This window comes from Hemitrygon akajei, chromosome 13, assembly GCF_048418815.1.
Source record: "Hemitrygon akajei chromosome 13, sHemAka1.3, whole genome shotgun sequence".
NCBI lineage: Eukaryota > Metazoa > Chordata > Chondrichthyes > Myliobatiformes > Dasyatidae > Hemitrygon > Hemitrygon akajei.
In genome coordinates this window covers 32,415,537-32,441,948 of record NC_133136.1, presented here as the reverse complement: position 1 = coordinate 32,441,948, position 26,412 = coordinate 32,415,537, and the positions used below count along the sequence as shown (strand labels likewise).

General features: G+C 39.3%; 1 protein-coding gene across 5 annotated transcripts in view; it reads right to left on the bottom strand.

The window, feature by feature from the left end:
• LOC140737748 (protein unc-13 homolog B-like) overlaps nucleotides 1–26,412 on the bottom strand; it is a 464,929-nt gene that overhangs the window by 258,640 nt on the left and 179,877 nt on the right. For all 5 annotated transcript variants that reach the window (XM_073064362.1, XM_073064363.1, XM_073064365.1 and 2 more), the window contains exon 4: nucleotides 5,541–5,658. In XM_073064362.1, the coding sequence (XP_072920463.1) occupies nucleotides 5,541–5,658 (118 nt within the window). The remainder of the gene's footprint in view (nucleotides 1–5,540; nucleotides 5,659–26,412) is intronic.

The window sequence follows — 26,412 nt, the reverse complement described above, 5'->3', positions numbered from 1 at the left end:
GGATAAGCTCTCATCAGCGACGCTTGGTTAAAGTCTCCAGTGATGATGAAAGCAGCCTCTGGGTGTGTAGTTTAATTGATATTGATGGTTTTGCAAAGTTCATTAAGAGCCAGGTTAGTATCGGCCTGTGGTGGGATATACACAGCTGTAATAATCACAGACGTGAATTCTCTAGGCAGCCAGAAAGGTCGACATAGAGGTACTCCAGATCCAGGGAGCAAAAGGATTTGAGGGTGTGCGCGCTACCTGGGTTGCACCAAGCATAGTTCACCATGAAACATACTCACCCGCCTTTACTCTTCCCAGAGAGGTCTTTAGACCTGTCTGCCCAGAACACAGAGAACCTGATGGGTTCGATGGCATAGTCTGGTACTTCCTCCGACAACCAGATTTCAGTAAAGCAAAAGATGTTACAGTGCTTTGTTTCCCGTTGGTAAGATATTCTTGATGCTTATACAGGTATTTTCATTATTTAGTTCAGAAATATATTGTAGATTGGAATATAATCAAAACTACTGTGAATAATTATAATCACCGTATTAGAACATAGAGCAGTACAGTACAGTCTAAGCCCCAAGACCCATGACATTGTGCCAACCTTTTAACCTACTCTAAGATCAATCCAACCATTCCCTCACACATAGCCTTCCATTTGTTTTCATCCATGTTCCTATACATTACTCTTAAATGTCCCTAATGTATCTGCCTCTATTAGCACCCCTGGCTGTATGTTCCATGCAGCCACCGCTCTGTCATTCCCTCTATAGTTTCATCTAATCACCTTAAAATTATGCCCTCTCGTATTAGCTATTTCCACCTTGGGAGAAATGTCTCTGGCTATCCATTATCTATGACTCTTATCATCTTATACAAATCTATCAAATCACCTCTTATCCTCCTTCACTCCAAAGAGAAAAGCTCTAGCTCACTCAACCCATCGTCATAAGACATGTTCTCTAATTCAGGCAGCATCTTGGTACAGGCAGATCTCCTCTGCACTTTCTCTAAAGCTTCCACATCCTTCCTATAAAGAGGCAACCAGAACCAAACACAATATTCCAAGAGTGATCTAACCAGCGTTTTATGGATTTGGCTCTAGAACTCAGTCCCCTGACGAATGAAAGCCAACGCATCTTACACCTTCTTAACAACCCTATCAACTTGCATGACAACTTTGAGAGATCTATGGATGTGGACACCAAGATTCCTCCAATCATCCACACCACTGAGACCTGCCATTAGCCCTATACTCTGCCTTCAAGTTTGGCTTACCAAAGTGTATTATTTCACACATTTCCAGATTGAACTCCATCTGACCCACCCAGCTCTGCTTCCTATCACTGACATGCTGTAGCCTATGACAACCTTCTACACTATCCACAACACCACCTATCTTAGTGTCATCTGCAGACTGAATAACCCATCCTTCCAGTGCCTCATCCAAATCATTTCTAAAAATCACAAAGAGCAATGGTTCCAGAATAGATCCCTATGGAACTTCACAGGTCACTGACTTCCAGGCAGAACACACTCCATCTGCTACCACCATCTGCCTTTTGTGGGCAAGCTAAATCTGAATCCATGCAACTCGATTCATTGTGAGGCTCATTTAAAGTCATAATGGGGTAAAAGTGCACTCCATTCAATCCTCCTCCCAGGCATCCATTGAACTTTGTGCTATGCTCCAGCACAAGTATACACTTCCTTAAATATGAAACCAAACCTCTACAGTACTCCAGATATGGCATGACTTGAATCCTGTACAGTTTTATCAAATCTACTCTACCTCCTTCGCAATGGAAGGAAAAAAATTCTACCTGCTCCATAGTCCGCTGTATCTTAGTAATTCAAGTGTGTACATACACACTTCTTTAATGCTACCAGTGATCCAACTTCATCCACTCTCTCGAGTAGCGTATTTCAGATACATACCATTCTCTGGGCGAAGAATCCCCTTAGATTTACTCTAAATCTCTTGCCCCTTACTCTAAATCTATGTCTTTTAATTTTATCTGCCTCTGACATTGGAAAAAGTTTCATGCAGTCTTTCCTATCCATACCTTTCATAATTTTCTGTACTTCAGTCATACCTCCTCCTAATCTTCTCCACTCCATGGTGAACAGATCTAACTTTTTCAATCTCTCCCCCATAACTGAACAACTCTCTCTTTCAGGCAACATCTAGGAAAACCTCGTTTGCACCCTCGCTAAGGTTATCACATCCTTCCTATACCAATGTGACCAATAAAGAAAAGCAAAGACATATACAGTATGTTCCAATGAGATTTTCAAAACCAGTGCTTCTGACAGGAAACCAAGATTTCCCTGCTGCTACAGTTGACAGGGCTCTCAACTGCATCCGTTCTATTTTGCACACTTCTACTCTTGTCCCCTTTTCCCCATCAAGAGAAGATTGTGGTTCCCATTGTATTCATTTCCCAGCTCAGTAACCTCCACATTCAAGAATTCCTCTCCAGTATTTGCATCACCTCTACAGGAACATAAGGAAATAAGAGCAGGAGTGGGCCATTCAACCCATCAAATGTGCCCCAGCAAAATTATCATAGTTGATTACCTCCAGATCTCAACTGCTCTTGTGTGTCACTTCTCCATAGCTCTCAATTTTCTGATCTTCCAAAAATGCATTTCTTTGCTCTTTAAATAACACCATGATCAAGCCTCCACTTCTTGGATAGAGAATTCCAAAGGTCACAACTCTTTATAGAAGAATTTCCTTTTCATTTTAATGGACAACCACTGGCCCTAAAACCACTTTAATTCTGGATTTAATTTTGGATTTTATTACCATCCTCCGGGATATACTATGTCAATCGCCCTTTGAATATGACATGTGTCAATAATATTGCCCCCATTATACTAAATTTTATGAGTGGGGAACAAGAGTATGTGAAGATCAAACTTAATTGATCTACATCCCAAGATACAATTTTGTGAAACTACCCTACTGTGCCTCCAATGGGATTTCCCTACCAAATATAACTTTCCTGCCTCCCCATCAAGCCTATCATAGGGACCATTCCCTTCCCAACTCCCCTGATCTATTTTTCCATCTCCATCAGTCTCTTATTTTCTGACAGCACCATCCCAATGCAACTACAGGAGTGCAACACCTAACTATTCACCAAGGACTCAAACACCCCTTTTCCAGATGTGGTAGTAGTTCATTTGCACATCTTCCGATATAGCTCACTGCATTTGCTGCTCATAACGTTAGAGCAATACTCAAGCTCAGACTTGTTTTCCATTTTGCAGGACATTCCTATTCAGTTGGAAGAACAATCTTGAACTTTCATTTTCCCATCATGTTTCTCTCTTGTCTCTCCTTGATGCTCAATACTGTCAAACATAAGTTCAGGCAACTCACATTGCATCTGAGGTTTTCTCTCTCCACCCATAGTACCATACATGCTAACTGTTCCCAACACTGTTGTCTGACTTCCTGTCAGATCACCAGCAGGTGGTAAGAGTGGGCTCCCTCACCTCTGCCACTCTGCTCCGCAACACAGGTGTCCCTCAGGGCTGTGTACTTTACTCTCTGTATACCCATGACAGTGTCGCAACCCACAGCTTCAATCTGCTAACTAAATTTGCTGATAACACTACACTGATTGGCCTAATCTCAAATAATAATGAAATAGCCGACAGAGAAGAAGTCATCACCCTGACACAGTAGTGTCAAGAAAACCACCTCTCCCTCAATGAGGCAAAAACAAAGGAGCTGGTTGTGGACTACAGGAGGAATGGAGACAGGCTAACCCCTATTGATGTCAATGGATCTGGGGTTGAGAGGGTGAACACCTTTAAGTTCCTCTGCGTAAACATCACCAAGGATCTCACAACAGTGCCTCTTTCACCTCAGACGGTTGAAGAAGTTTGATATGGGCCCCCAGATCCTACAAACTTTCTACAGGGGCACAACTGAGAGCATCCTGACTGGCTTCACCACTACCTGGTATGGGAACTGTACTTCCCTCAATCACAGGACTCTACAGAGAATGATGTGGACAGCCTAGCGCATCTGTAAATGTGAACTTCAAGACATTTACAAAGATAGCTGTGTGAAAAGTACCCGAAGGAGCATTGGGGATCTGAGTCATTCCAACCACAAACTGTTCCAGCTGCTATCATCCAGGAAACAGTACCGCAGCATAAAAGCCAGGACCAACAGGTTCCAGGACAACTTCTTACACCAGGCCATCAGACTGATTAATTCATGCTGATACAACTGTATTTCCATGTTATATTGATTGTTCTGTTGTACATATTATTTATTACAAATTACTATAAATTGCACATTGCACATTTAGACAGAGACATAACATAAAGATTTTTACCCCTCATGTATATCACACACTCAGAGATTCAGGAACTTCTTCCCCTCTGCTATCCTCCGATTCCTAAATGGACATTGAATCCTTGAACATTACCTCACTTTTTAATATATATCATTTCTGGTTTTTTGCACAATTTTTAATCTATTCAATATACGCATACTGTAATTGATTACTTAATCATTGATTATTATTATTTTATTTTTTTTCTTCTTCTAGATTATGTACTGCATTGAAATGCTGCAGCTAAGTTAACAGATTTCACGATACATGCCGGTGATAATAGACCTGATTCTGATTCTGATAGAAGGATGTAAGAAGTAAAGTCAATTCAATTCAATTCAATGTCCATCAACTGTTCTGATCTACTTTTCAAATCCAGCATTGTACTTTTATCTCTTTGTGCTCATTATCACCCCATATTTACGTCCCTCTAAACAGTTCAGATATGATTAACAAGCATTTTCCAGTTTCTCAGACTGTCAAAAGCAATTGTGTCATGTGAACAATCCCAACGTCTGCTTTACCACAGACATTCCCTTTTCTTTCTTCACCCCTCTCCTGCCACTTCTCTGCAACTTAAAACACATTTGTTTTTGCATATTTTCAGTTCCAACGAAAGGTTATCCACCTGAAATGGTAACAGCTGATTATTTCCAGCATTCCCTGCTTTTATTAAAACTTTCTAGCATCTGCCGTTTTTGGCTTCAGAGTAATTTCGTGGTTTGTTATTCTTGCAACAAAAGGGGGATAACCTCACACATTCTAAGTGACAATAAGCGTTACCAGAATTTACTGACAGTTGTCATGCAAATAGGATAACTGAAGTCTGTGAAGACTGGTGGATTGAAAGTTGTCAGAAAACAACAAAGCTATGTTCTCTGGTGGATAATTGGAATCAGTCAAGGTACAATCCCATTCAATGTAATTTAGACTTTTCAGTACTACAGAATATCAAACACAATGCAAACCAAACAAAAGTGGATTGCTAATTCGTATTGAAATAACTAAAAAAAAGTAATATGTTAAAGAAAGCAAGCTGTTCACTTGTTTCACATAGTAAATCAATGCAATAATTAACATGGGGCTCAATTGCCACAAAAATGCAAAGCATAGTTAATAAGTTACCATGGAAAACTTTGAAGGAGCCATTATAACAAGAAATTGCAATAACTTTCAAGTTCCTACCTCATCAGACTGTCGAATGCTTTTTAGTGGTATCCACACATTGCCCACCATTGTATCCCAGATTAATCCTTTGTTCCAGACTTCAACAATCAAACCAAGTTCCAGCTTGCTGATCTCACTATGGAAAAGAAAATGAATGTACCTTTAAATCACAGTTGTATAATGTTGTACTTCTTAATACTATAGCAATATTTGTACAAGAAAAAATGGGTTCTATAATACTTTTTAATTCAAAACTATTCTCTCTCCAAGGCACAATTGTAGAACACCATGGAAAGATTTGCAGAAATGCATTGCTCTCAAAGTTTAATTTATTTTGTTACACATTCTGTACCAAAGTCTATATTTTGGTTATTAGAAAACACAAAGAAAGGTAATTTCTGCAAAATAATTCCACCATCAACAAAAGTTCAAAGGTTTAAGAGATAAAAGAAAGAATGAAGTTCATAATTCAACACAGCACTCATTTGGCCAGCATATCACCTCAGCTGGTAGAGCTGCTTCCTCAGAACACCGTCGTCTCAGGATCGATCCTAACCTCTGATACTGCCATGCAGAGTTAGTATGTCATGACATGGGTTTTCCCTAGTGGTCCGGGAGCTTTCAACATTTCAAAGATGTGCTGGTTAGTAGGTTAGTTGGACACAGTGAAATACTCCTAGTGTGTATTGAGCAGCAACATTAGTGCCAACAAATGCTTGACAGCTAGTGCAAAAGAGCCTGCTTCCATCCTGTACACATTGTTCCATAATGTGCAAGTTCAGGGTAGAATGAGTTTTATCTGCATTTGGAATGGCAGAAAATGTATTTGAAAGTGCAAATTGTATAAGAATATACTTTCCCCCTAAGAGATTCTCTTAAATGCTTCAGTTCTTTATATTTTTTGATTTTACAAAGAACTGTACAAAAACACGTTAAAAGCATGCTTAAATTATGACTGGAATGCAAGACAAATTTTTCACTAAATCTCAGGACATGTGTCAATAATAAATCAATTTACTGGTTTTACAAACTGTTCCTTGAAATTGAATAAGGAGAGTTTGTCAAAAGGTTAGGTTCAAAATCCAGCACAGAAACCATTCTCTTGAAGACAATTTATAGAGTCTAGAAGATATAAGTTGGCTGAAACAGCATATATTGCTCCTTTAACAACACACACAAAATGCTGGTGGAACACAGCAGGCCAGGCAGCATCTATAAGGAGAAGCACTGTCGACATTTCGGGCTGAGATCCTTCGTCAGGACTAACCGAAAGGAAAGATAGTAAGAGATTTGAAAGGGGGAGGGGGAGGGGGAAATGCGAAATGATAGGAGAAGACCGGAGGGGGTGGGATGAAGCTAAGAGCTGGAAAGGTGATTGGCAAAAGTGATACAGAGCTGAAGAAGGGAAAGGATCATGGGACGGGAGGTCTAGGGAGAAAGAAAGTGGGGGGGGGGGGAACACCAGAGGGAGATGGAGAACAGGCAAACAACTAAATATGTCAGGGATGGGGTAAGAAGGGGAGGAGGGGCATTAACGGAAGTTAGAGAAGTCAATATTCATGCCATCAGGTTGGAGGCTACCCAGACGGTATATAAGGTGTTGTTCCTCCAACCTGAGTTTGGATTCATTTTGACAGTAGAGGAGGCCATGGATAGACATATATATGGAAAACTCTGAACATCCTCTACATAGCACCATCCAGAGACAGAGAAGCAGTTTCAGCGACAGGTTACTATCGATGCAATGCTCCTCTGACAGGATGAAGAGGTCAATACTCCCCAATGCCATTAGGCTTTACAATTCAACCGCCAGGACTTAAGAACTTTTTAAAAGCTATTATTAATGCTGTTTGAGATAGTGATTTAGATGCATATCATATTTTTTTTTACTGAGTTAAGTATTGTATGTTATTAGTTTTGCTACAACAAGTGTATGGGACATTGGAAAAAAAGTTGAATTTCCCCATGGGGATGAATAAAGTATCTATCTATCTATCTATCTATCTATATCAGAATGGGAATGGGACGTGGAATTAAAATGTGTGGCCACTGGGAGATCCTGCTTTCTCTGACGGACCGAGCATAGGTGTTCAGCGAAACAGTCTCCCAGTCTGCGTTGGGGCTCAGCAATATATAAAAGGTTACACCGGGAGCACCGGATGCAGTATACCACACCCCTTCTTACCCCATCCCTGACATATCACTTTATCACTGTGTCACTTTCGCCAATCACCTTTCCAGCTCTGATACAGAGCTGGAGAAGGGAAACGATCATGGGACAGGAGGCCTCGGGAGAAAGAAAGGGGGAGGGGGGGAGCACCAGGGGAGATGGAGAACAGGCAAGGTGATGGGCAGAGAGAGAGAAAAAAAACAAACAACTAAATATGTCAGGGATGGGGTAAGAAGGGGAGGAGGGGCATTAACGGAAGTTAGAGAAGTCAATGTTCATGCCGTCAGGTTGGAGGCTACCCAGCCGGTATATAAGGTGTTGTTCCTCCAACCTGAGTGTGGCTTCATCTTGACAGTAGAGGAGGCCATGGACAGACATATCAGAATGGGAATGGGACGTGGAATTAAAATATGTGGCCACTGGGAGATCCTGCTTTCTCTGGCGGACCGAGCGTAGGTGTTCAGCGAAATGGTCTTCCAGTCTGCGTCGGGTCTCACCAATATATAAAGGGCCACACCGGGAGCACCGGACGCAGTGTACCACACCAGCCGACTCACAGGTGAAGTGTCACCTCACCTGGAAGGACGGTCTGGGGCCCCGAATGGTGGTGAAGGAGGAAGTGTAAGGGCAGGTGTAGCACTTACAAGGATAAGTGCCAGAGGGAGATCGGTGGGAAGGGATGGGGAGGACGAGCGGACAAGGGAGTCACGTAGGGAGCGATCCCTGTGGAAAGCAGAAAGAGTGTGGGAGGGAAAGATGTGCTTAGTAGTGGGATCCCGTTGGAGGTGGTGGAAGTTACGGAGAATTATACGTTGGACCTGGAGGCTGGTTGGGTGGTAGGTGAGGACAAGGGGGACCCTATCACGAGTGGGGTGGTGGGCGGATGGGGTGAGGGCAGACGTGCGGGAAATGGGAGAGATGCGTTTGAGAGCAGAGTTGATGGTGGAAGAAGGGAAGCCCCTTTGTTTAAAAAAGGAAGACATCTCCTTCGTCCTGGAATGAAAAGCCTCATCCTGAGAGCAGATGCGGCGGAGACGGAGGAATTGTGAGAAGGGGATGGCATTTTTGCAAGAGACAGGGTGGGAAGAGGAATAGTCCAGGTAGCTGTGAGAGTCTGTAGGCTTATAGTAGATATCAGTAGATAAGCCGTCTCCAGAGATGGAGACAGAGAGATCAAGAAAGGGGAGGGAGGTATCGGAAATGGACCAGGTAAATTTGAGGGCAGGGTGAAAGTTGGAGGCAAAGTTAATGAAGTCAATGAGCTCAGCATGCGTGCAGGAGGCAGCGCCAATGCAGTCGTTGATGTAGCGAAGGAAAAGAGGGGGATGGATATCCATATAGGCTTGGAACATGGACTGTTCCACAAAGCCAACAAAAAGGCAGGCATTACTGGGAACCATGCAGGTGCCCATAGCTACACCTTTGGTTGGAGGAAGTGGGAAGAACCAAAGGAGAAATTATTGAGAGTAAGAACTAATTCTGCTAGACGGAGGAGTGTAGTGGTAGAGGGGAATTGGTTAGGTCTGGAATATATTGCTCCTTAGTAGGAAAATGAGTATCAAAATAATACTTATTGTCAGGGATTATTCTGGAGTTATGAAATTATGGTTGACAGATAGTAATCAAAAATGAGAAACATTGTTCAGGAAATGATAAATTAGATTGGGAAATTGGTTTATTTTTGAAATAATTTTATACTTGGCACTTATAGTTCTTCTAGAACTTTGGACACCATGATTAATGCATTTCAAGTCAGAACTAGTTTTTCAATGGAAGGTTAAATAGTTTTTAATAATGGAATTTAGAAATAGTTTAAGAATAGGAATCAATGATTAATAAGACATCAGTACAATTTATATTTTACCATTCGATATTCTGCTATTCCACTAAATACTTTCTTATTACTAACCTACTATTAATTGATCCAATCCATTTTTAAAAATTCTCTTCCAAATTACAGAAAAGTTATGCAAATAACTGATTCTTGTACATGAAGGGCCCGATGTGCACAAAGAAGCCAGAGGCTCATATGAAGTATCACAGTAGTACACTGTAATAAAATTGGAAATATGGAAACTGCAGAACAATTTAGTGAAGTTAAATAAATCTTGTCATAATTTCTATCCAACTCAACACTTCCAAGTCATTTCAATTATTCTGGAATAATGAGAGGAATTCACAACAAAGTCAGTTGGTAAACAACAATAACATCAGGTAATATTTTCATACCTAAAAATAATGATTGCAATCAACTTAGAACTGATTTTATCTGTGGTTTTTGATCCAAAACTGACTAGTGACATGTAAATGAACTTGAAGTTCAATAACTGAAGTTGTAGAGAAAACAGTGATCTTTGTGGCAACTAAATCTAAAAACTACAATGAAAGAAACAACTTGCTTTTGCTGACGAAGGGTGCCTGAAACGTCAACAGTGCTTCTCCCTATAGATGCTGCCTGGCCTGCTGCATTCCACCAACATTTTGTGTGTGTTGCTTGAATTTCCAGCATCTGCAGATTTCCTCGTGTTTGCTTTTGATGCTTGAGCATTGTAAATTGGACTAGCTTCCAATAATTTCCTTCAGGTCTTCATTATTATTAAATCTTTCCCTGACCACTTGAACCACTTTAATAGTCAAAATCGATACATAGAAATCATAAAAAATATACTTCCACCTCAGTAATGCATCAGAATGTCAAGATGGATAAATCAAAAGCCTTGATGTGAAGATTGAACCCATGACCTTCAATCTCGGAGCTGTGCGTGTGTTGCAAATTCAGTCAAGCTGACATAATTGTCTCATATGAGCTATACTGTACTGTAAGTATGAGTTAATTGGACTGGAGCCATTGAGGAAAGACATTTATCGCACAAGACCTTTTGAACCAGATTTATTTTTTAAATTGTATTTTTGTCAAATTGATGTCTAGCACTTACAAAACTCTTTCACCATATTTAAGAGACTATAAGTCAAGTGACTGCTGAATCTGTATTCAGTGGCCACTGTATTAGGTACAGGAGTGGAACTCAGTGTGGTCTTCTGCTGGTGTAGCTCATCCACTTCAAGGTTCAATGTTGTGTATTCAGAGATGCTCTTCTGAACAGCACTGTTGTAATACATGATTATTTGAGTTGCTGTCGCCCTACTGTCAGCTAGAACCAGTCTGGCCATTCTCCTCTGAGCTCTCTCATTAGCCGGACATTTTTTCCCATAGAACTGCTGTTTTGGTTTTCCCACTATTCTTTGTAAACTTTAGAGACTGCTGAGCCTGAAAATCCTAAGAGATCAGCAGTTTCTGAGATACTCAAACCCCATCTGGCACCAACAATCATTCCACAATCGAAGTCACTTAAATCACATTCCCCACTTGGTCTGAATAAATACTGAAACTCTTGACTATTTCTGCTTGTATTTATGCACTGAGTTGCCGCCACATGATTGACTGATTACATATTTGCATTAACATGCGGGTGTACCTAATAAGCTAGCCTTTGAATGTACAGTGGTATGAAAAAGTTTGGGCACCCCAGGTCAAAATTTCTGTTACTGTGAATAGTTAAGTGAGTAGAAGATGAACTGATCTCCAAAAGTCATAAAGTTAAAGATGAAACAATCTTTTCAACATTTTAAGCAAGATGAGTGTATTATTTTTGTTTTGTACAATTTTAGAGTGAAAAAAAGGGAAGGAGCACCATGCAAAAGTTTGGGCACCCCAAGAGATTTGACAGACATACAGACATACAGACAGACAGACATACTTTATTGATCCCGAGGGAAATTGGGTTTCGTTACAGCCGCACCACCAAGAATAGTGAAGAAATATAGCAATATAAAAACCATAAATAATTAAATAATAATAAGTTAATCATGCCAAATGGAAGTAAGTCCAGGACCAGCCTATTGGCTCCGGGTGTCTGACACTCCGAGGGAGGAGTTGTAAAGTTTGATGGCCACAGGTAGGAATGACTTCCTATGACACTCAGTGTTACATCTCGGTGGAATGAGTCTCTGGCTGAATGTACTCCTGTGCCTAACCAGTACATTATGGAGTGGATGGGAGTCATTGTCCAAGATGGCATGCAACTTGGACAGCATCCTCTTTTCAGACACCACCGTCAGAGAGTCCAGTTCCACCCCCGCAACATCACTGGCCTTACGAATGAGCTCGTTGATTCTGTTGGTGTCTGCTACCCTCAGCCTGCTGCCCCAACACACAACAGCAAACATGATAGCACTCAAACATGAGCTCTCAGATAACTTTTAACACGGTCTGAGACCTTAATTAGCTTCTTACAGCTATGGCTTGTTCACAGTCATCATTAGGAAAGGCAAGGTGATGCAAATTTCAAAGCTTTATAAATACCCTGACTCCTCAAACCTTGTCCCAACAATCAGCAGCCATGGGCTCCTCTAAGCAGCTGCCTAGCATGTTAAAAAATTAAAATAAATGATGCCCACAATGCAGGAGAAGGCTATAAGAAGAAAGCAAAGCGTTTTCAGGTAGCCATTTCCTCAGTTCGTAATGTAATTAAGAAATTGAAGTTAGCAAGAACGGTGGAGGTCAAGTTGAGGTCTGGAAGACCAAGGAAACTTTCCGAGAGAACTGCTCATAGGATTGCTAGAAAGGCAAATCAAAACCCCCAACTGACTGCGAAAGACCTTCAGGAAGATTTAGCAGACTCTGGAGTGGTGGTGCACTGATCTACTGTGCAGCGACACCTGCACAAATATGACCTTCATGGAAGAGTCATTCGAAGAAAACCTTCCCTGCATCCTCACCACAAAATTCAGCGTCAGAAGTTTGCAAAGGAACATCTAAACAAGCCTGATGCATTTTGGAAACTACCGGTAGTCTTGTGGACTGATGAAGTTAAAATAGAACTTTTTGGCCACAGTGAACAAAGGTATGTTTGGAGGGAAAAGGGTGCAGAGTTTCATGAAAAGAACACCTCTCCAACTGTTAAGTACGGGGGTGGATCAATCATGCTTTGTGCTTGTGTTGCAGCCAGTGACGCGGGGAACATTTCACTGGTGGAGGGAAGAATGAATTCAATTAAATACCAGCAAATTTTGGAAGCAAACATCACACCGTCTGTAAAAAATCTGAAGATGAAAAGAGGATGGCTTCTACAACAGGATAATGATCCTAAACACACCTCACAATCCACAATGGACTACCTCAAGAGGCGCAAGCTGAAGGTTTTGCCATGGCCCTCACAGTCCCCCAACCTAAATATCATTGAAAATAGAACATAGAACATAGAATAGTACAGCACTACAGGCCCTTTGGCCCACAATGTTGTGCCGACCCTCAAACCCTGCCTCCCATATAACCCCCCCACCTTAAATTCCTCCATATACCTGTCTAGTAGTCTCTTAATCTGTGGATAGACCGCAAAAGAGAAAGACGGCCCAAGAATTTGACAGAACTAGAAGCCTTTTGCAAGGAAGAATGGGCGAAAATCCCCCAAACAAGAATTGAAAGACTCTTAGCTGACTACAGAAAGCGTTTACAAGCTGTGATATTGCCAAAGGGGGTGTTAGTAAGTACGGACCATGCAGGGTGCCCAAACTTTTGCTTTAGGCCCTTTTCCTTTTTTGCTATTTTGAAACTGTAAAAGACGGAAATAAAAAAAAGTAATCTTGCTTAAAATATTAAAGAAATGTGTCATCTTTAACTTTATGCCTTTTGGAAATCAGGTCATCTTTTACTCGCTTAGCTATGCACAGTAACAGAAATTTTGACCAGGGGTGCCCAAACTTTTGCATATATAATTAGAATTTCTATTTGCTTAGCATGTTATTCAAACATACTCTTTCACCACAAGGATACATGCAACCAAGGAAGAGTCAAAGTAGTGCTAAAGTTGAAGTAAGTAAGATAACATAATGACATAATAGACCTCATAATGCACAAGCAGGCAAGAGATTATACTCATCAAAGCATTACTTGAAGTATTATCTGATTCTGTAAAGAAACATTTGAAGACTTCCTTGGACAGGTACACCTCCTCAAGATCTCATCAATATTCCAAGTGTCCAAAGAATGCAAAGGAAGAGCAGACTTAATTTTATGGATTAGTACCACAATTCTTATGTGTATGTTACAAATACTTTGAAGTCATTGTTTAGAATTTATTAAATATATTAATGAAAACATTTAATACAATAGGGACAGAAGACATAATTAAGTATTAGAGTATCACTGTGTAAAATTTAATTGAGGTAGCACAGTGACAAAATAAATTCCATTAATATCTGAATGCATTTTCCTTTGGGGATTCTAATTGAATATACAGAATAGCAAACTAGTATGGAGTAGGTTCCTGTCACTGAAAACTAGTAAATCCAGATAGGATGCTATAGTTCTAAATGTCACACTACAGATAATGCAAGTAAAGATGGGGATCAGCTAGCAGAAGTTTTTGACACTCAGAAATCATATATCAAAATAGCTCTGGGACTCAATATCACGTCTACCAGCAAAACAAAACAGTTTGTCAGTTTTTGTAAGTCATCATGCTACCGGGATAAGTGATGAGATGCTATTGCAAGCATATCTTAAGTTATACTAAATAGATCAGAATTTTTGCTCTCTGCAAATATTCTAATTACTCCAGTAGCACCTTGCTATTATCCATTTGCACCTTTTCATTCATTGAACATGTTACTAGGAAATTTCTGTGTTCCAAACGATTACAGGAAAAATGAAGGGTATTACAGGCTGGATCTTTCAGGGGAACCCTTACTGTATAGGGGTACTTTACCTGTTTACAGTAAGCCAGTCACACATTCAGAATGAAGGCCTAAGTGATACAAAAGGAAAATCTCTGAATAAATTGCTTCATCCTTCAGGCAGAGAAACTAGAAGCAATTAATGACAAAATTACTGAATCATAAGTTGTGGCTTCTCTAGTGCAACATAACAATAATTAGTGATGGTACTCTTCAATCTCCTCCCACTGAACATATTGCCAACTGATCCTCTATTAGCAAACACAGAGCTCCAAAAATTGCAAGTCTCTTCTCATGACAAAAGGACTAACTGCATTAATTCAAACCCTTCCATTGCAGCACAACACATGACAAGGGAGTGCTTTATATCGGAGTCAAAGCAGACCTATCAAGTACATCACTTTCGCTAATACAACTATTTCATCAATCCCTACTACAAACCTGACCTAGCATCATTTTGGATCAAGTGATTACTTATGAGTGAATGCATGTCTCAGCATGAAAGTTAGTGACAAATAGTAAGAAGAAATATTATCACACTATGAAATGATAAATTGGTGTTAGCAACATCCACTTCTTCCAACTCAATATATTTCTATATTTTTTCACTCACGGAAGCCCTCTCCTATATCTCTAATCTGGCATATAACATTTACCAACAGTTCCTTCACAATTAAATTAGCGGTGTTCACGAGATGTTTTTCTATTAATTATTACAATACAGTGTATGAATAGATTGTGGCAAGTAGATCTTAAGGGAAATAGATCGCTGATGGCATGTATTGCTGGAAGGAGAAAAACAAATCCTACCACTTCCAGTTTCTTTGATGGTGAAGGAAGGTAGTTTTTTTCAAATATTTTCCCTACTGGGAATGAATAATGTCTAAACAATAACTAGTGTATGAAGGATGTAATTCTTGCAATGTCTGCAGATGCCCCATGCCTTGGAACAAGCAACAGATTTGGGACAGAAATCTATTTGGACAGTCTTCATGGCACTCTGAACCCCTAGGATTTTTGCAACCAGGAGAAGGTTGATGGCCATCTCACCTTTCTCACATTTGTAGATTTAATTCTTACTTTCCTAAGTTATTGTGTGTTATGTGTGCTACTGCGCTTTATACCCTGGTCTGGTGAAACATTGTCTCGTATGAGTATGAGTGTGCGTGTGCGTGTGCGTGCGCACGCGTATTTAAATGACAATAAACTTGACATGACTTGAAAAATAAGTGGAAAAGCCAGTGACAAACTAGGTTTATGGCAGATGCCATCCCCCCGCCCCTACAATGATCTCTGGAGCATCTGAACACATACATCATACTATAGATTATTGACTACAGTCTGCCTTCAGTACTATTCTTCTAAACAAACCCATCACCAAACACTGGACCCTTGGAGTTAATGCCTCCCTCTGCAACTGAATCTGAGATTTTCCAACCAACAGACTGCAATCAGTAAGGATAGGCAGCAACACCTGTGCCACGATTCTAGATCAGCATTATTCTATAAAACAGTGATCAACAAGAATGTGCCCCTAGCCCCCTGCCTTACCCCCTGTAGACTCATGAATGGGTGGGCAGAATCTGCTCTCTTACCTACTGCTTGTTCTACAAGATTGAAGCTGATACCACTGTAGTGGACAACATCTCAAATATTGATGTGTCGGGGAAAAAAGGAAGCTTTGCTACAATTGAATGTGGGAGAAAACTGGACAACCTAGGGGAAACCCATGCAGTCATGGGAGAATGTTCAAATTAGGAGATAAAAGATTTACCATTTTGAATCTCCATTAGTAAAAAAGACAAAGATGTTTGCCGGTAATGATGCTCACCAATCAATTAGGTTATCAAGAAAGTATATCAAGTGCTCCAATGTGTCAGCTTGACTACAAAACTGGTACAACTTATTCTAACCTCATTCCGATTATTACTGATACCTTTTGAATATTTACAAGTTTTGAACAAATATTGTAAAAAAGATAGATGAACTGACAAAATTCAGATGATATTGTATGTGAATTTATGAAGCTAACTCCCAAGAAAAACAAAAACAGCTCTGGATGAGACCTTTTGACCCCCTCAGACCTGCTGACACGTTAGTGTAGCGATAAAATTAATCTAACAATCCAAAAGCAGAGCAAGGCAGATGCTAGAAATCTGAAATAAGAATTTAAACATCTGTGATTTCTCCATATGCTGGGCAGCATCTATGGACAGATAAACAAAGTTTGTGATGGTATTGGGTTTACTGACTGTTAAGATCAAAACTGAAACAAAGACCTTAAGCCCCATCAGATATAAACAGGCACTCTCATTAAAGGGAGATTATTTTATAAGTGCCCAATCTTCAAAGTCTACTTCACTTCCTTGTTTATTCTCCATGACCAGTTTAGCTGCCAATACCCATTATTTCAGCTGTGGGTCTCTTTTCCTTACCAAGGAGGAGATACTTGTAGCTAGCAAAGCAGATTAAAACATAGATGTTTAAGTTCAAACAACATTCTAAAAAAAATTTAAAATTCAGAGGATTTCTATCTTCAACATTTCCAAATTACAAATCATTTCTAAAACACAAAGCATTTCCAAAACACAGGTACAATCGCTATAAACTAAAAAGACATACTACCGATGCAGACCAACAAATCATCCATCACAGAAATGAAAGTAAGTGGAATGGATTCTAATTCTCCCCGTGTTTTTTATTTCTTCTTTATGTTATTTAATCATTCTCAATAAGCCTGAACTGCTTGCTTCATTTATACCCTTTCTCTGCTCTTTGGGTGACTTCATATGCATATAATATTTCCTCAAATATTCCTTTTACACAAAACAGTCTTGAAGCTTTTTGGAGCTAATGCTGTAAAGCTAACTTCCTTGAGTAAATAAAACTCCCAACATTAATAGATCAGTTATTGATACACTAAAGTATGTGATCTATCTGGTCTTCAATCTTCCCTGAACTAAGCAACTTAATCAGCTTGTCTAGTTGAAATAACCCAAAGTAAACAACACATTGTCTTATACTGCACTCGAGCAGTAATAAACCAAATACAGTGAATTATGTCTTACTTTCTACAGACTGTCCACTATATATGAGCTAATTTACAAAAGTGTTCTGCAGACAGAACTTTGTTTTAACTTCAAACTGATTGCTGCTTTCCATTTAAATTTTAAGAACTGAAGACCAACTCTCCACTTATGACCAGAAACTAAACAAACTGTTATTTGGAAATTTACTTGATGTTAGAAAATGAGCTTTGAAAACATGAGACCCCCTTCTCCAGGAAGCCAACAGCATTAAAGTTAAGATTTCAGATCTCATCAGAACATTGAAAAGTTAGAATTAAGTTTAAGGTTGTAGAGAAAGGGAGGATAGGCAGAAAATAATGATTATGAAAAGGCTTAGAACTATACAAAATTGAATGATATGAATGGTAATGGGTAATGATATTGTCAGTTTGTCATATGAAGAGCATTTGATGGCTCTAGGCCTGTATTCACTAGAATTCAGAAGATTGAGGGGTAACCTCATTGAAACCTATTGAATGGTGAAAGGTCTTGACAGAGTGGATGGAGAGAAGATGTTTCCCATGGTGGGAGAGTCTAAGACCAGAGGACACAGTCTCAGAATAGAGGGAGATGAGGAGTAATTTCTTTAGCCAGAGTGTAGTGAATCTGTGGAATTCTTTGCCACAGGCAGCCGTGAAGGCCAAGTCTTTATGTATATTTAAAGCAAATGTTGATAGGTTCTCAATTGGTCAGGGCATGAAGGGATACAGGGAGAAGGCAGGAGATTGGGGCTGAGAGGAAAATTGGATTAGCTATGAGGAAATGATAGAGCAGACTTGATGGGCCAAATGGCATAATTCTGCTCCTATATCTTATGATCTTATGGTCTAAAACCCAAATTAATGACTTGCGATTAACAAAAACAATGCCTGGAAGATGAGTAACTGAAAGGAGGTATATGAAAAGGAGGGGCGGGAAGAGAAGGAGGGATGCAGAGTGGGAGAGAGATAAAAATAAAGCCATTGCCAAATAGATTATATGAAAATGTTAGATTTAATAATTACTGATGAAGGATATCCTGGTGCCAAATTGGATGAGTTGTTTTTCCTCCAGGATATATTCATCTGCATTTCTGCATAACTTAAATTTAACCAGATTAAACAAAATAATGGAACGGATTAAAAGGAACAAGCATTAAATAAAGCAAGTGATTTACTCAGTTATTGTTAACAGTTTTACTTCGTATTCATAGTTTTATTGAAATTGTATCATTTTATGTCCTGTTTATCAGAATCTACAATTGCCTAAAAGAGGATTTTAGAGTGAGCCATTAGAAAATTAAATTAATTACCATTGCACTGCTTGCTCAGAAATTAACCAACCATTACAAGTCATTTCATAGTGCTATAGTCGTATTCAACTGATATTCAGTAGTGCGTATGAATATTTTAAACCAAATTTTCTGTTAACTACTGGCTGTTCTAAATCCCCCCAAACTAGTTGTCATCGTAACACCCCAGGTTGCTGTACATCTGAGGAGGTTTGTCTTCTTAGCACTTTGGTATGTGATGAATATTTTAGACCATGTGCTTAACCTCTAGCTGCGCACAGCTTCTCAGAGCAAGTTATGTCACTGTAACACCAAATCATTAAACGATAGAACTGTAGAAAAATTTACAACCCAGGAGGCCATTCAGTCTAAGAAAACGCCAGCCTGATCCTAACCTTCACAAACAAGAGAAAATCTACAGATACTGGAAATCCAAGCAATATACTCAAAGTACTAGAGGAACTCAGCAGGCCAGGCAGCATCCATAAAAAGGAGTATTGTCGACGTTTTGGGCCAAGACCCTTCAGCAGTCCTCCAGCTAATCTTATCTTTCATGTCAGAGCCTTGGCAGATTATGGCTTTACAAGTAAATATCCAAGTATTTTTCTATATGGGATGCACTGATGTATATTAAGTTCTAACCAGTACAGCACAATCCTTTGGCCCACAACCCTTTGAACATCCAAATGATTTCCAATCCTTTGGAAAACATAATGTATCACAAAGATGTCCATTTTTATTATTAAACATTTCTCTAAATTGAACAAACAAGATCACAATTATAAGAATATTGTTTAGATAGCATGGCCCAGAAGCTTTAAACTAGATTTGAGTAATTCCAAGGAATAAGATGAAGGGTCACAAGCAACAGTGAGTGATGAGATTCGTTGTGGTGACGATCATCAATTGCTTCCTTTTAAACAGGGTCAGAAAAAAAACTTCTACTTTGTTACGTACAGTTCCCACAGCTAATTTAACTAAGAAAGGAAAAGAAATCTTTAATCCTGTGTTGATAATGCTAACAGTGCTGGCAATTCTGGCATATTAAAGCTCTAAGCAAATAGTTTTGCTTGGTTCTTACAGGCAGCCGTTTAGAGTCAGCCACGTAGATAGGTTTGAAATTACATAAAAATTGAATGAGGTTTTTATAACAGCCCAGTCATTTCACTGTAATCATTACTGATGCTAGTGTTTTTCATATGCAAGATATGCAAAATATATTTTTTAGACATGGAACGTTTCACATTGCATTTACACATAAGAATAATGAGAAGCAGTATTTCTCATACTACTGCTACTAAATATTGCAATTTTAACTGGATGGATAAGGGATACATCAAACTGATAGCAAATCAAGTTGAGAAGGTTATTAAAGTGCATGCACGTGCTTAATATCCAGGTGAACAGAATGGTCAGAGTATAAATTATTTGAAATGCCTCAGCTGAAGTATTTGACTACTACTGAGGCCAAATTAGGATTTGATGGAAATCATAAATTTGATACTGCAAATAGAAGAAACTGTTTCCAGCAAAAAAAGATCAATAACCCTGGATCAAAGATTTAGGCATATAAGTTACAAAGTAAATAGAAGGGTTTAGCCGAAGAAGCCATTTGAATATCGGTATGGAAATTTGGGCATAAAGCCATGGGATCCAATCACTGTCGAAAAGGATGAATTTGATGGATGATTTTGATTAAACATTGACTGCGACACAAACAAATCATTGGATAACTGAAGTTTGTAGATATTTGAGGAAAGAGCATCAATAAGCACTGAAGAGACCAACATGTGAAAGGAGTGGATAACTGTAGTAGAAATGTTTGTGTATGACAGCAAAGAGCTTCTGTCCAGATTTACCTGAATATTAAAAACAATTTTAAAGAATCAAAGGAAAAGCTAAAGATTTTCTAAAAACATAGTATCAACTGATGGCATTGTGCTGAATGATAGTGAATAGACATCTGAAAGAGAAGCCACAATAATGTAAAATTTCTCTTCGTAGAATGTAATCTATCGGATGACATCAGCACCCAGCATCAATACAACAGCAAGCATTGGAGGAATTTAAATGGAGAGGTGTAGAAGATAAGCACAGAGGCAAAAAAAATTTCCAGGAATGCAGGTAAAATCTAGGGCAGGCTTTTAGTGAAAAAAAAAATGAAGTGACAGAACAGACTGGAAAAAAAAGAGGATCCACATAAAGATGAGACCTAAGATCTAAAGTGAGAAAAAGGAAATTATGGATTGAGTTCAGAATCAGGGTGAAAGGTATATTTATTATTAAAAAACAAAGGAATGAAAGGTGCAATTGAATAGAGGTGATCTAGATTGGTCACAAATAAATGCAATTAATGCAATTAATAAAAATGCAGAATTAATAACGAGTAGTCATCAATAAAAGTACCCTGCGGCAAGAGGTAGGATGCTGGGGATTCATTGGCGCATCGACGACAAGGTTACCCATGATATGGCAGTAACTGGAGCAAGGCTCAGGAGTGCCATCTGAAGGTTGGCTGAAGAAGCAGAAAAGAGCAGCTTTTGGCTATGCTGAGGAGGAAGGACAGAAAATGGGGGACATACTAATCCCATTGGAAGCTGCAGCAAGACTGCCCTGCCGCTGCACCACCACCAGGAGATGTACCAGTGCTAAGGGGGTGAAACATCAATGAATGGTGTTCTCTGGCTGATGACCCTGCAGCTGACTTAAGGGCAGTCGGAGGTACAGCAGGCAGCAATGCCAAGCAGGAAACATCTTCCTGAAAATCCCATTAAACCATGGGAAGAAAGAACCTTTAATGACAGAAAAGAGCCAGTCATATGTCATGCCTATGGTGGGTCTTTGAAAGAGCTTTTGCCTCATCTTGCTGCAGATTAGTTCATCTCAAGTAACTTGTTAATTAAATGATGCCAAGATACTTATAACTTTATATTAATTATTTCTTCTCTTTCTGTGAAGAGAGACAGAATACTCATTCATGCCTATTTTTCAGTTACATCTGCTGTTTCTTGACGTTGATCAGCATCACCATTCAACAATCTTTACATTTTATATGTTCAGAAAATCTTTTTGTATTCATTATGTTGATTTATCTGATAATTTATTAATATATTCCTGGTTCATTTTGATTTTATTAAATTTCTCCCTAGCACATATTACTGCATACATATTTTGTTGCTGGCATTTGAAATAAACTCCTGTGACTCTATGCCTCTAAGCTTCTCTTTCTGCTGTATTTTAATCTCCATCTATGGATAACTATCTTTCTGACAGGATTATAGTGGATTTGTATGCAAACTATTTCTGTTTTGAACACTTATCACTGCCTGTTTACTGCATGTTTGACCAACTTTGTTTCTTGTCCACCTATGCCAGATCCTACTTCAAGGTACTGAAATTGCTTCTCATCTTTCTGGGGTTTTGACTTTTCATACATCTTTGATCCTGTCCAAAACTACTTTAAACCTAATTATATTAAGATCAATAAGAAGAGAAAATTTTCAGAAGCTGGGAATCTAAACACACACAAACTGCTGGAGGAACTAAGCAGGCCAGGCGGGTTCTATAGAAAAGATTGCAATTGACGGTTCAGGCCGAGACTCTTCAGCAGGACTGATTAAAAAAAGATGGGAGGAGGGGAGGGAGAAACACAAGGTAATGGGTGAAACCAGGAGGGTAAGGGGTGAAGTACAGAGCTGGGAAATTGATTGGTGAAAGAGATACAGGACTGCAGAAGAGGGAATCTAATTGGAGAGTACAAAAGGCCATGGAAGAAAGAAAAGGGGGGAAGGAGCGCCAGAAGGAAGCAATGGGCAGGCAAGGAGATAAAGTGAGAGAGGGATCAAACCACAAACAAGAGAAAATCTGCCGATGCTGGAAATCTGAGCAACACACACAAAATGCTGGAGGAACTCAGCAGACCAGGCAGCATCTATGGAAAAAAGTACAGTCGACGTTTTGGGCCAAAGACCTTCAGGTGGATTGAGCCCTGCCAAAGAGTTTTGGTCCGAAATGTTGATTATACTTTTTTACCCTCCCAGTTTCACTTATCGCCTTGTGTTTTTCTCTCCCCTCCCTTCATCTTCTATTCTTCAGTCCTGCTGAAGAGTCTCAGCCCGAAATATTGACTGTAATCTTTTCTACAGATGCGGCCTGGCCTGGCCTGGCCTGAGTTCTTCCAGCATTCTGTGTGCGTTGCTTATATTAAGGTCAATGTTACCAACATATTTTCTCTCTGCACCACTTAGATCAAGCACTGTTTTTCTCCTCAATGAGCAAGTAGCATATTGATTAAGAAATTTCATCTGGACCAATGTAACATCTCCATTACAGTTTCAGTTCCCTGAAATTTGTCCAGCGATTTGCTCCAATTCTATTTTATTGAATCCAGCAATGTAACAGTTCTTTATGACTTTGCCCATCTTATCAAATAGATTCCATCTTTAAACTCTCTTGTACATTGTTCTTCTGTTAGAATTGTTCCTTTATTCTTCATTAATACTCCTATTTTCTTCTTTCATTTTTAGCTGTACCCCTTCCCCCTTGAATGCAACGTTTAGTTTCTTTGTCACCCTTGTCTTTCTCTTTCCCTACAAAGTATAATATTTGGTCCACATACCTATCCATTTTTAAAATTAAGTTTATCTTGTCACCATGATTTCCTAACCCTATATAGTAACTTGTTTCTGCAGCTCTTCAACCACATGATCTAGAGTGGAGAAACAAGAAACAGCAGATGCTGGAATCTGGAGCACAAACTACTGGAGGAACTCAGAGGGTCAAGCAGTATATCAAAGAGGAAAAAATTACAGGTGTTTCAGGACTGATGCAGGATCTCAAGCTGAAATGTCAACAATACCTCACCCACACAGTCACCCCATCCCAAGTGCTGCTCGACCTGCTGAGCTCCTCTAGAAGATTGTTTTATGATCTAAGGTGATGCATTTTGGAAAAGAACAACCTAGTGTACCTAGGAACTTTTAAATTACTTTAGAGGATCTGGCCTGGGTCATAAGTAAAGAAAGCACAGCCAAGCCTCTACTTGCTTAGAAGGTTGAGAAGATTTGGCATGTCATCTAAAATTTTGACAAACTTCTATAGATGTGTAGTGGAGAGTATATTGACTGGTTACATCATAGCCTGATATGGAAACACCAATGTCCTTGAATGGAAAGGCCTACAAAAAGTAGTAGATACAGCCCAGTCCATTATAGGTGAACCCATCTGCATCACTGAGCACATTGACATGGAGCACCATCACAGGAAAGCAGCGCCCATCATCAAAGAACCACACAATCCAAGCCATGCTCCTTCTTGCTGTTGCCATAGAAAGATGGTACAGGAGCATCAGGACCGACACCACCAGGTTCAGGAACAATACTACCCGCCAACCATCAGGCTTTTGAACCAGAGGGAATAGCTCGACTCAACTTCACTCACCCCAACACTGAACTTTTCTCACTACCCATGGACTCACTTTTAAGGGCCCTTCATCTTATGTTCTTGGATATTTATGTATTATTATTTTGTTTGTTTTAAGAAAAGTTATCTAAGACTTGTACTGTATATGGTGACAAATTTGTACTTTGATAATAAATTTACTTGGAACTTTGATTTGATCAAACCATGACAAGTTGACTGCTAATACTGTTATTCTCCAGGCATACCTTGACTTGATGAAGTGAAGTTATAATTTAAAGTCAATAACAGACAAAGGTACAACATTCCTTACAATGAAGCATACACACTGACGGACAATTCAAAAAGAGCGATGGTCAATATACTGGAAGAGGTTACTGACATTGTGCCATGCAATTAATAAATACTGTATGATATAAGTAGATGTCAGAACATAACAGTTGTATTGGACAATAATCTTAGCATGTGCGAAGATGTACACTTATGATTATTACTTTAAAATGCAGCAATAGGTGTCATAATTTTTTTAATGTACAAGGTAACAATGGTTCTCTTCAAAATAGATCAAAACCAAAGTTCTAAAAGAGAAAAGGCTGTAAAATAATGTATTTGGGAGATGAATTCATCTGTTACAAAAACACAAGGAGTAATTGTGAAAGGTAAATGATTAGATGAGGCTAGAGGACAAAAGGATACAGCAGCAAAGAAAACACAAAAAAGGAGAAAAATATTATGGGCTTGGGGAAAAAAAGCTTAAAATGTTTGTGTAATTAAATGTGAAAAGAAACTTATTTCTCAACCTTTAACTTAAAATGTTGGCACATTATTTTATTTTAAAGGTGTTTATAATTCTGAGGTAGCTACTCTGAATTTAAAGTTAGTACTGAAGTAATTAAATAAAGCTATGGTAATTGTGAGTTTTTGTGACTGTAAAACAATGAAACCCTTGGGGTGAAAATAAATTGAGTATTTCACAGGATATCAGGTACTGACAGAGCAACTTGTAACATCTTGGCACAGTGGATTTAATAAACAAACAATTACATCTAGAACTGTCAGCAGCATATTTTGCAGTGCTAACCTGTTAATCAATGTATAACCGTACATAATTTATTCTTGAGGGAGCGATTTGAGCGGTTTCCTTTTGAAGAAGTGATTATAGGGATAGAAAGTATCTAAATGGTAATAAGGCTCCAGAATCAAAACAAACATGTCAAAAACTATGACAGTGCCAGTCATGGAATACATTTGAATTGTTCTTTCACCATTTTCATAACTGAATTGTATTTAATTGGTAAATTGGTTTGTCACATGTGCCAGGGGACAATGTAAATCTTATCTTGCACACCATTCATTCCAATTAATTCATTACAACAGTGCATTGAGGAGGTACATTGAAACACAGTAACATTATACAGAATAAGGTGCTAAATTTACAGAGAAATTGCAGTGCAGTTAGACAATAAGGTGCAAGGTCACAATGAGATAGATTGTAAGGTAGACACATCAGATTCTGTAGACACTGCAAATCTTAAATAACGCACACAAAATGTGGTAGGTCAGTGGGTCAGGCAGCAGGTATGGAGGGAAATGAATAGTCAACATTTAATGCCAAGACCCTTCATCAGGGCTGGAAAGAAAGAAGCCAGAATTTAAAAAGATATTTCTCATTATCTGAATCCCCATCTCTTCCTCCCCCTCCCATCAATTTGTCCTCATCTACCACTCCATAAGCTTCTGCAACCTCCACCATCTCCAACAAGGTCCTACATCACTCCCTCCTGCTCTTTCTCAGCTTTCTGCAGAGATTGTGCTGAAAATGACCCTCTTGTCCACTCATCCCTCCCCACCATTCTCCCTCCTGGTACTTATCCCTGCAACTACAACTGCTCCTACACTCCTCCCTCACCACCATTCAGGACCCCAAACAGTCCAACTAGGTGAGGCAACACACCTGCGAATCTGTTGGGGTCACCTATTGTATCTATTGTTCCCAGTGTAGCCTGTATATATCAATGAGACCCAATGCATATTGTCAGATACTACTTTATCAAGCACCTTTCCTCAGTCCACCACGACAGCCAAGATCTCCCAGTGGCCACCCAATTCAATTCCACTTAACGATCCTACAATGACACGTCCGTCCAGTTTTCTCACTGCCACGATGTGACCAGATGCAGGTTCAAGGGACAACACCCCATATTCCGTCTCAGTGGCCTCAAACCTAAC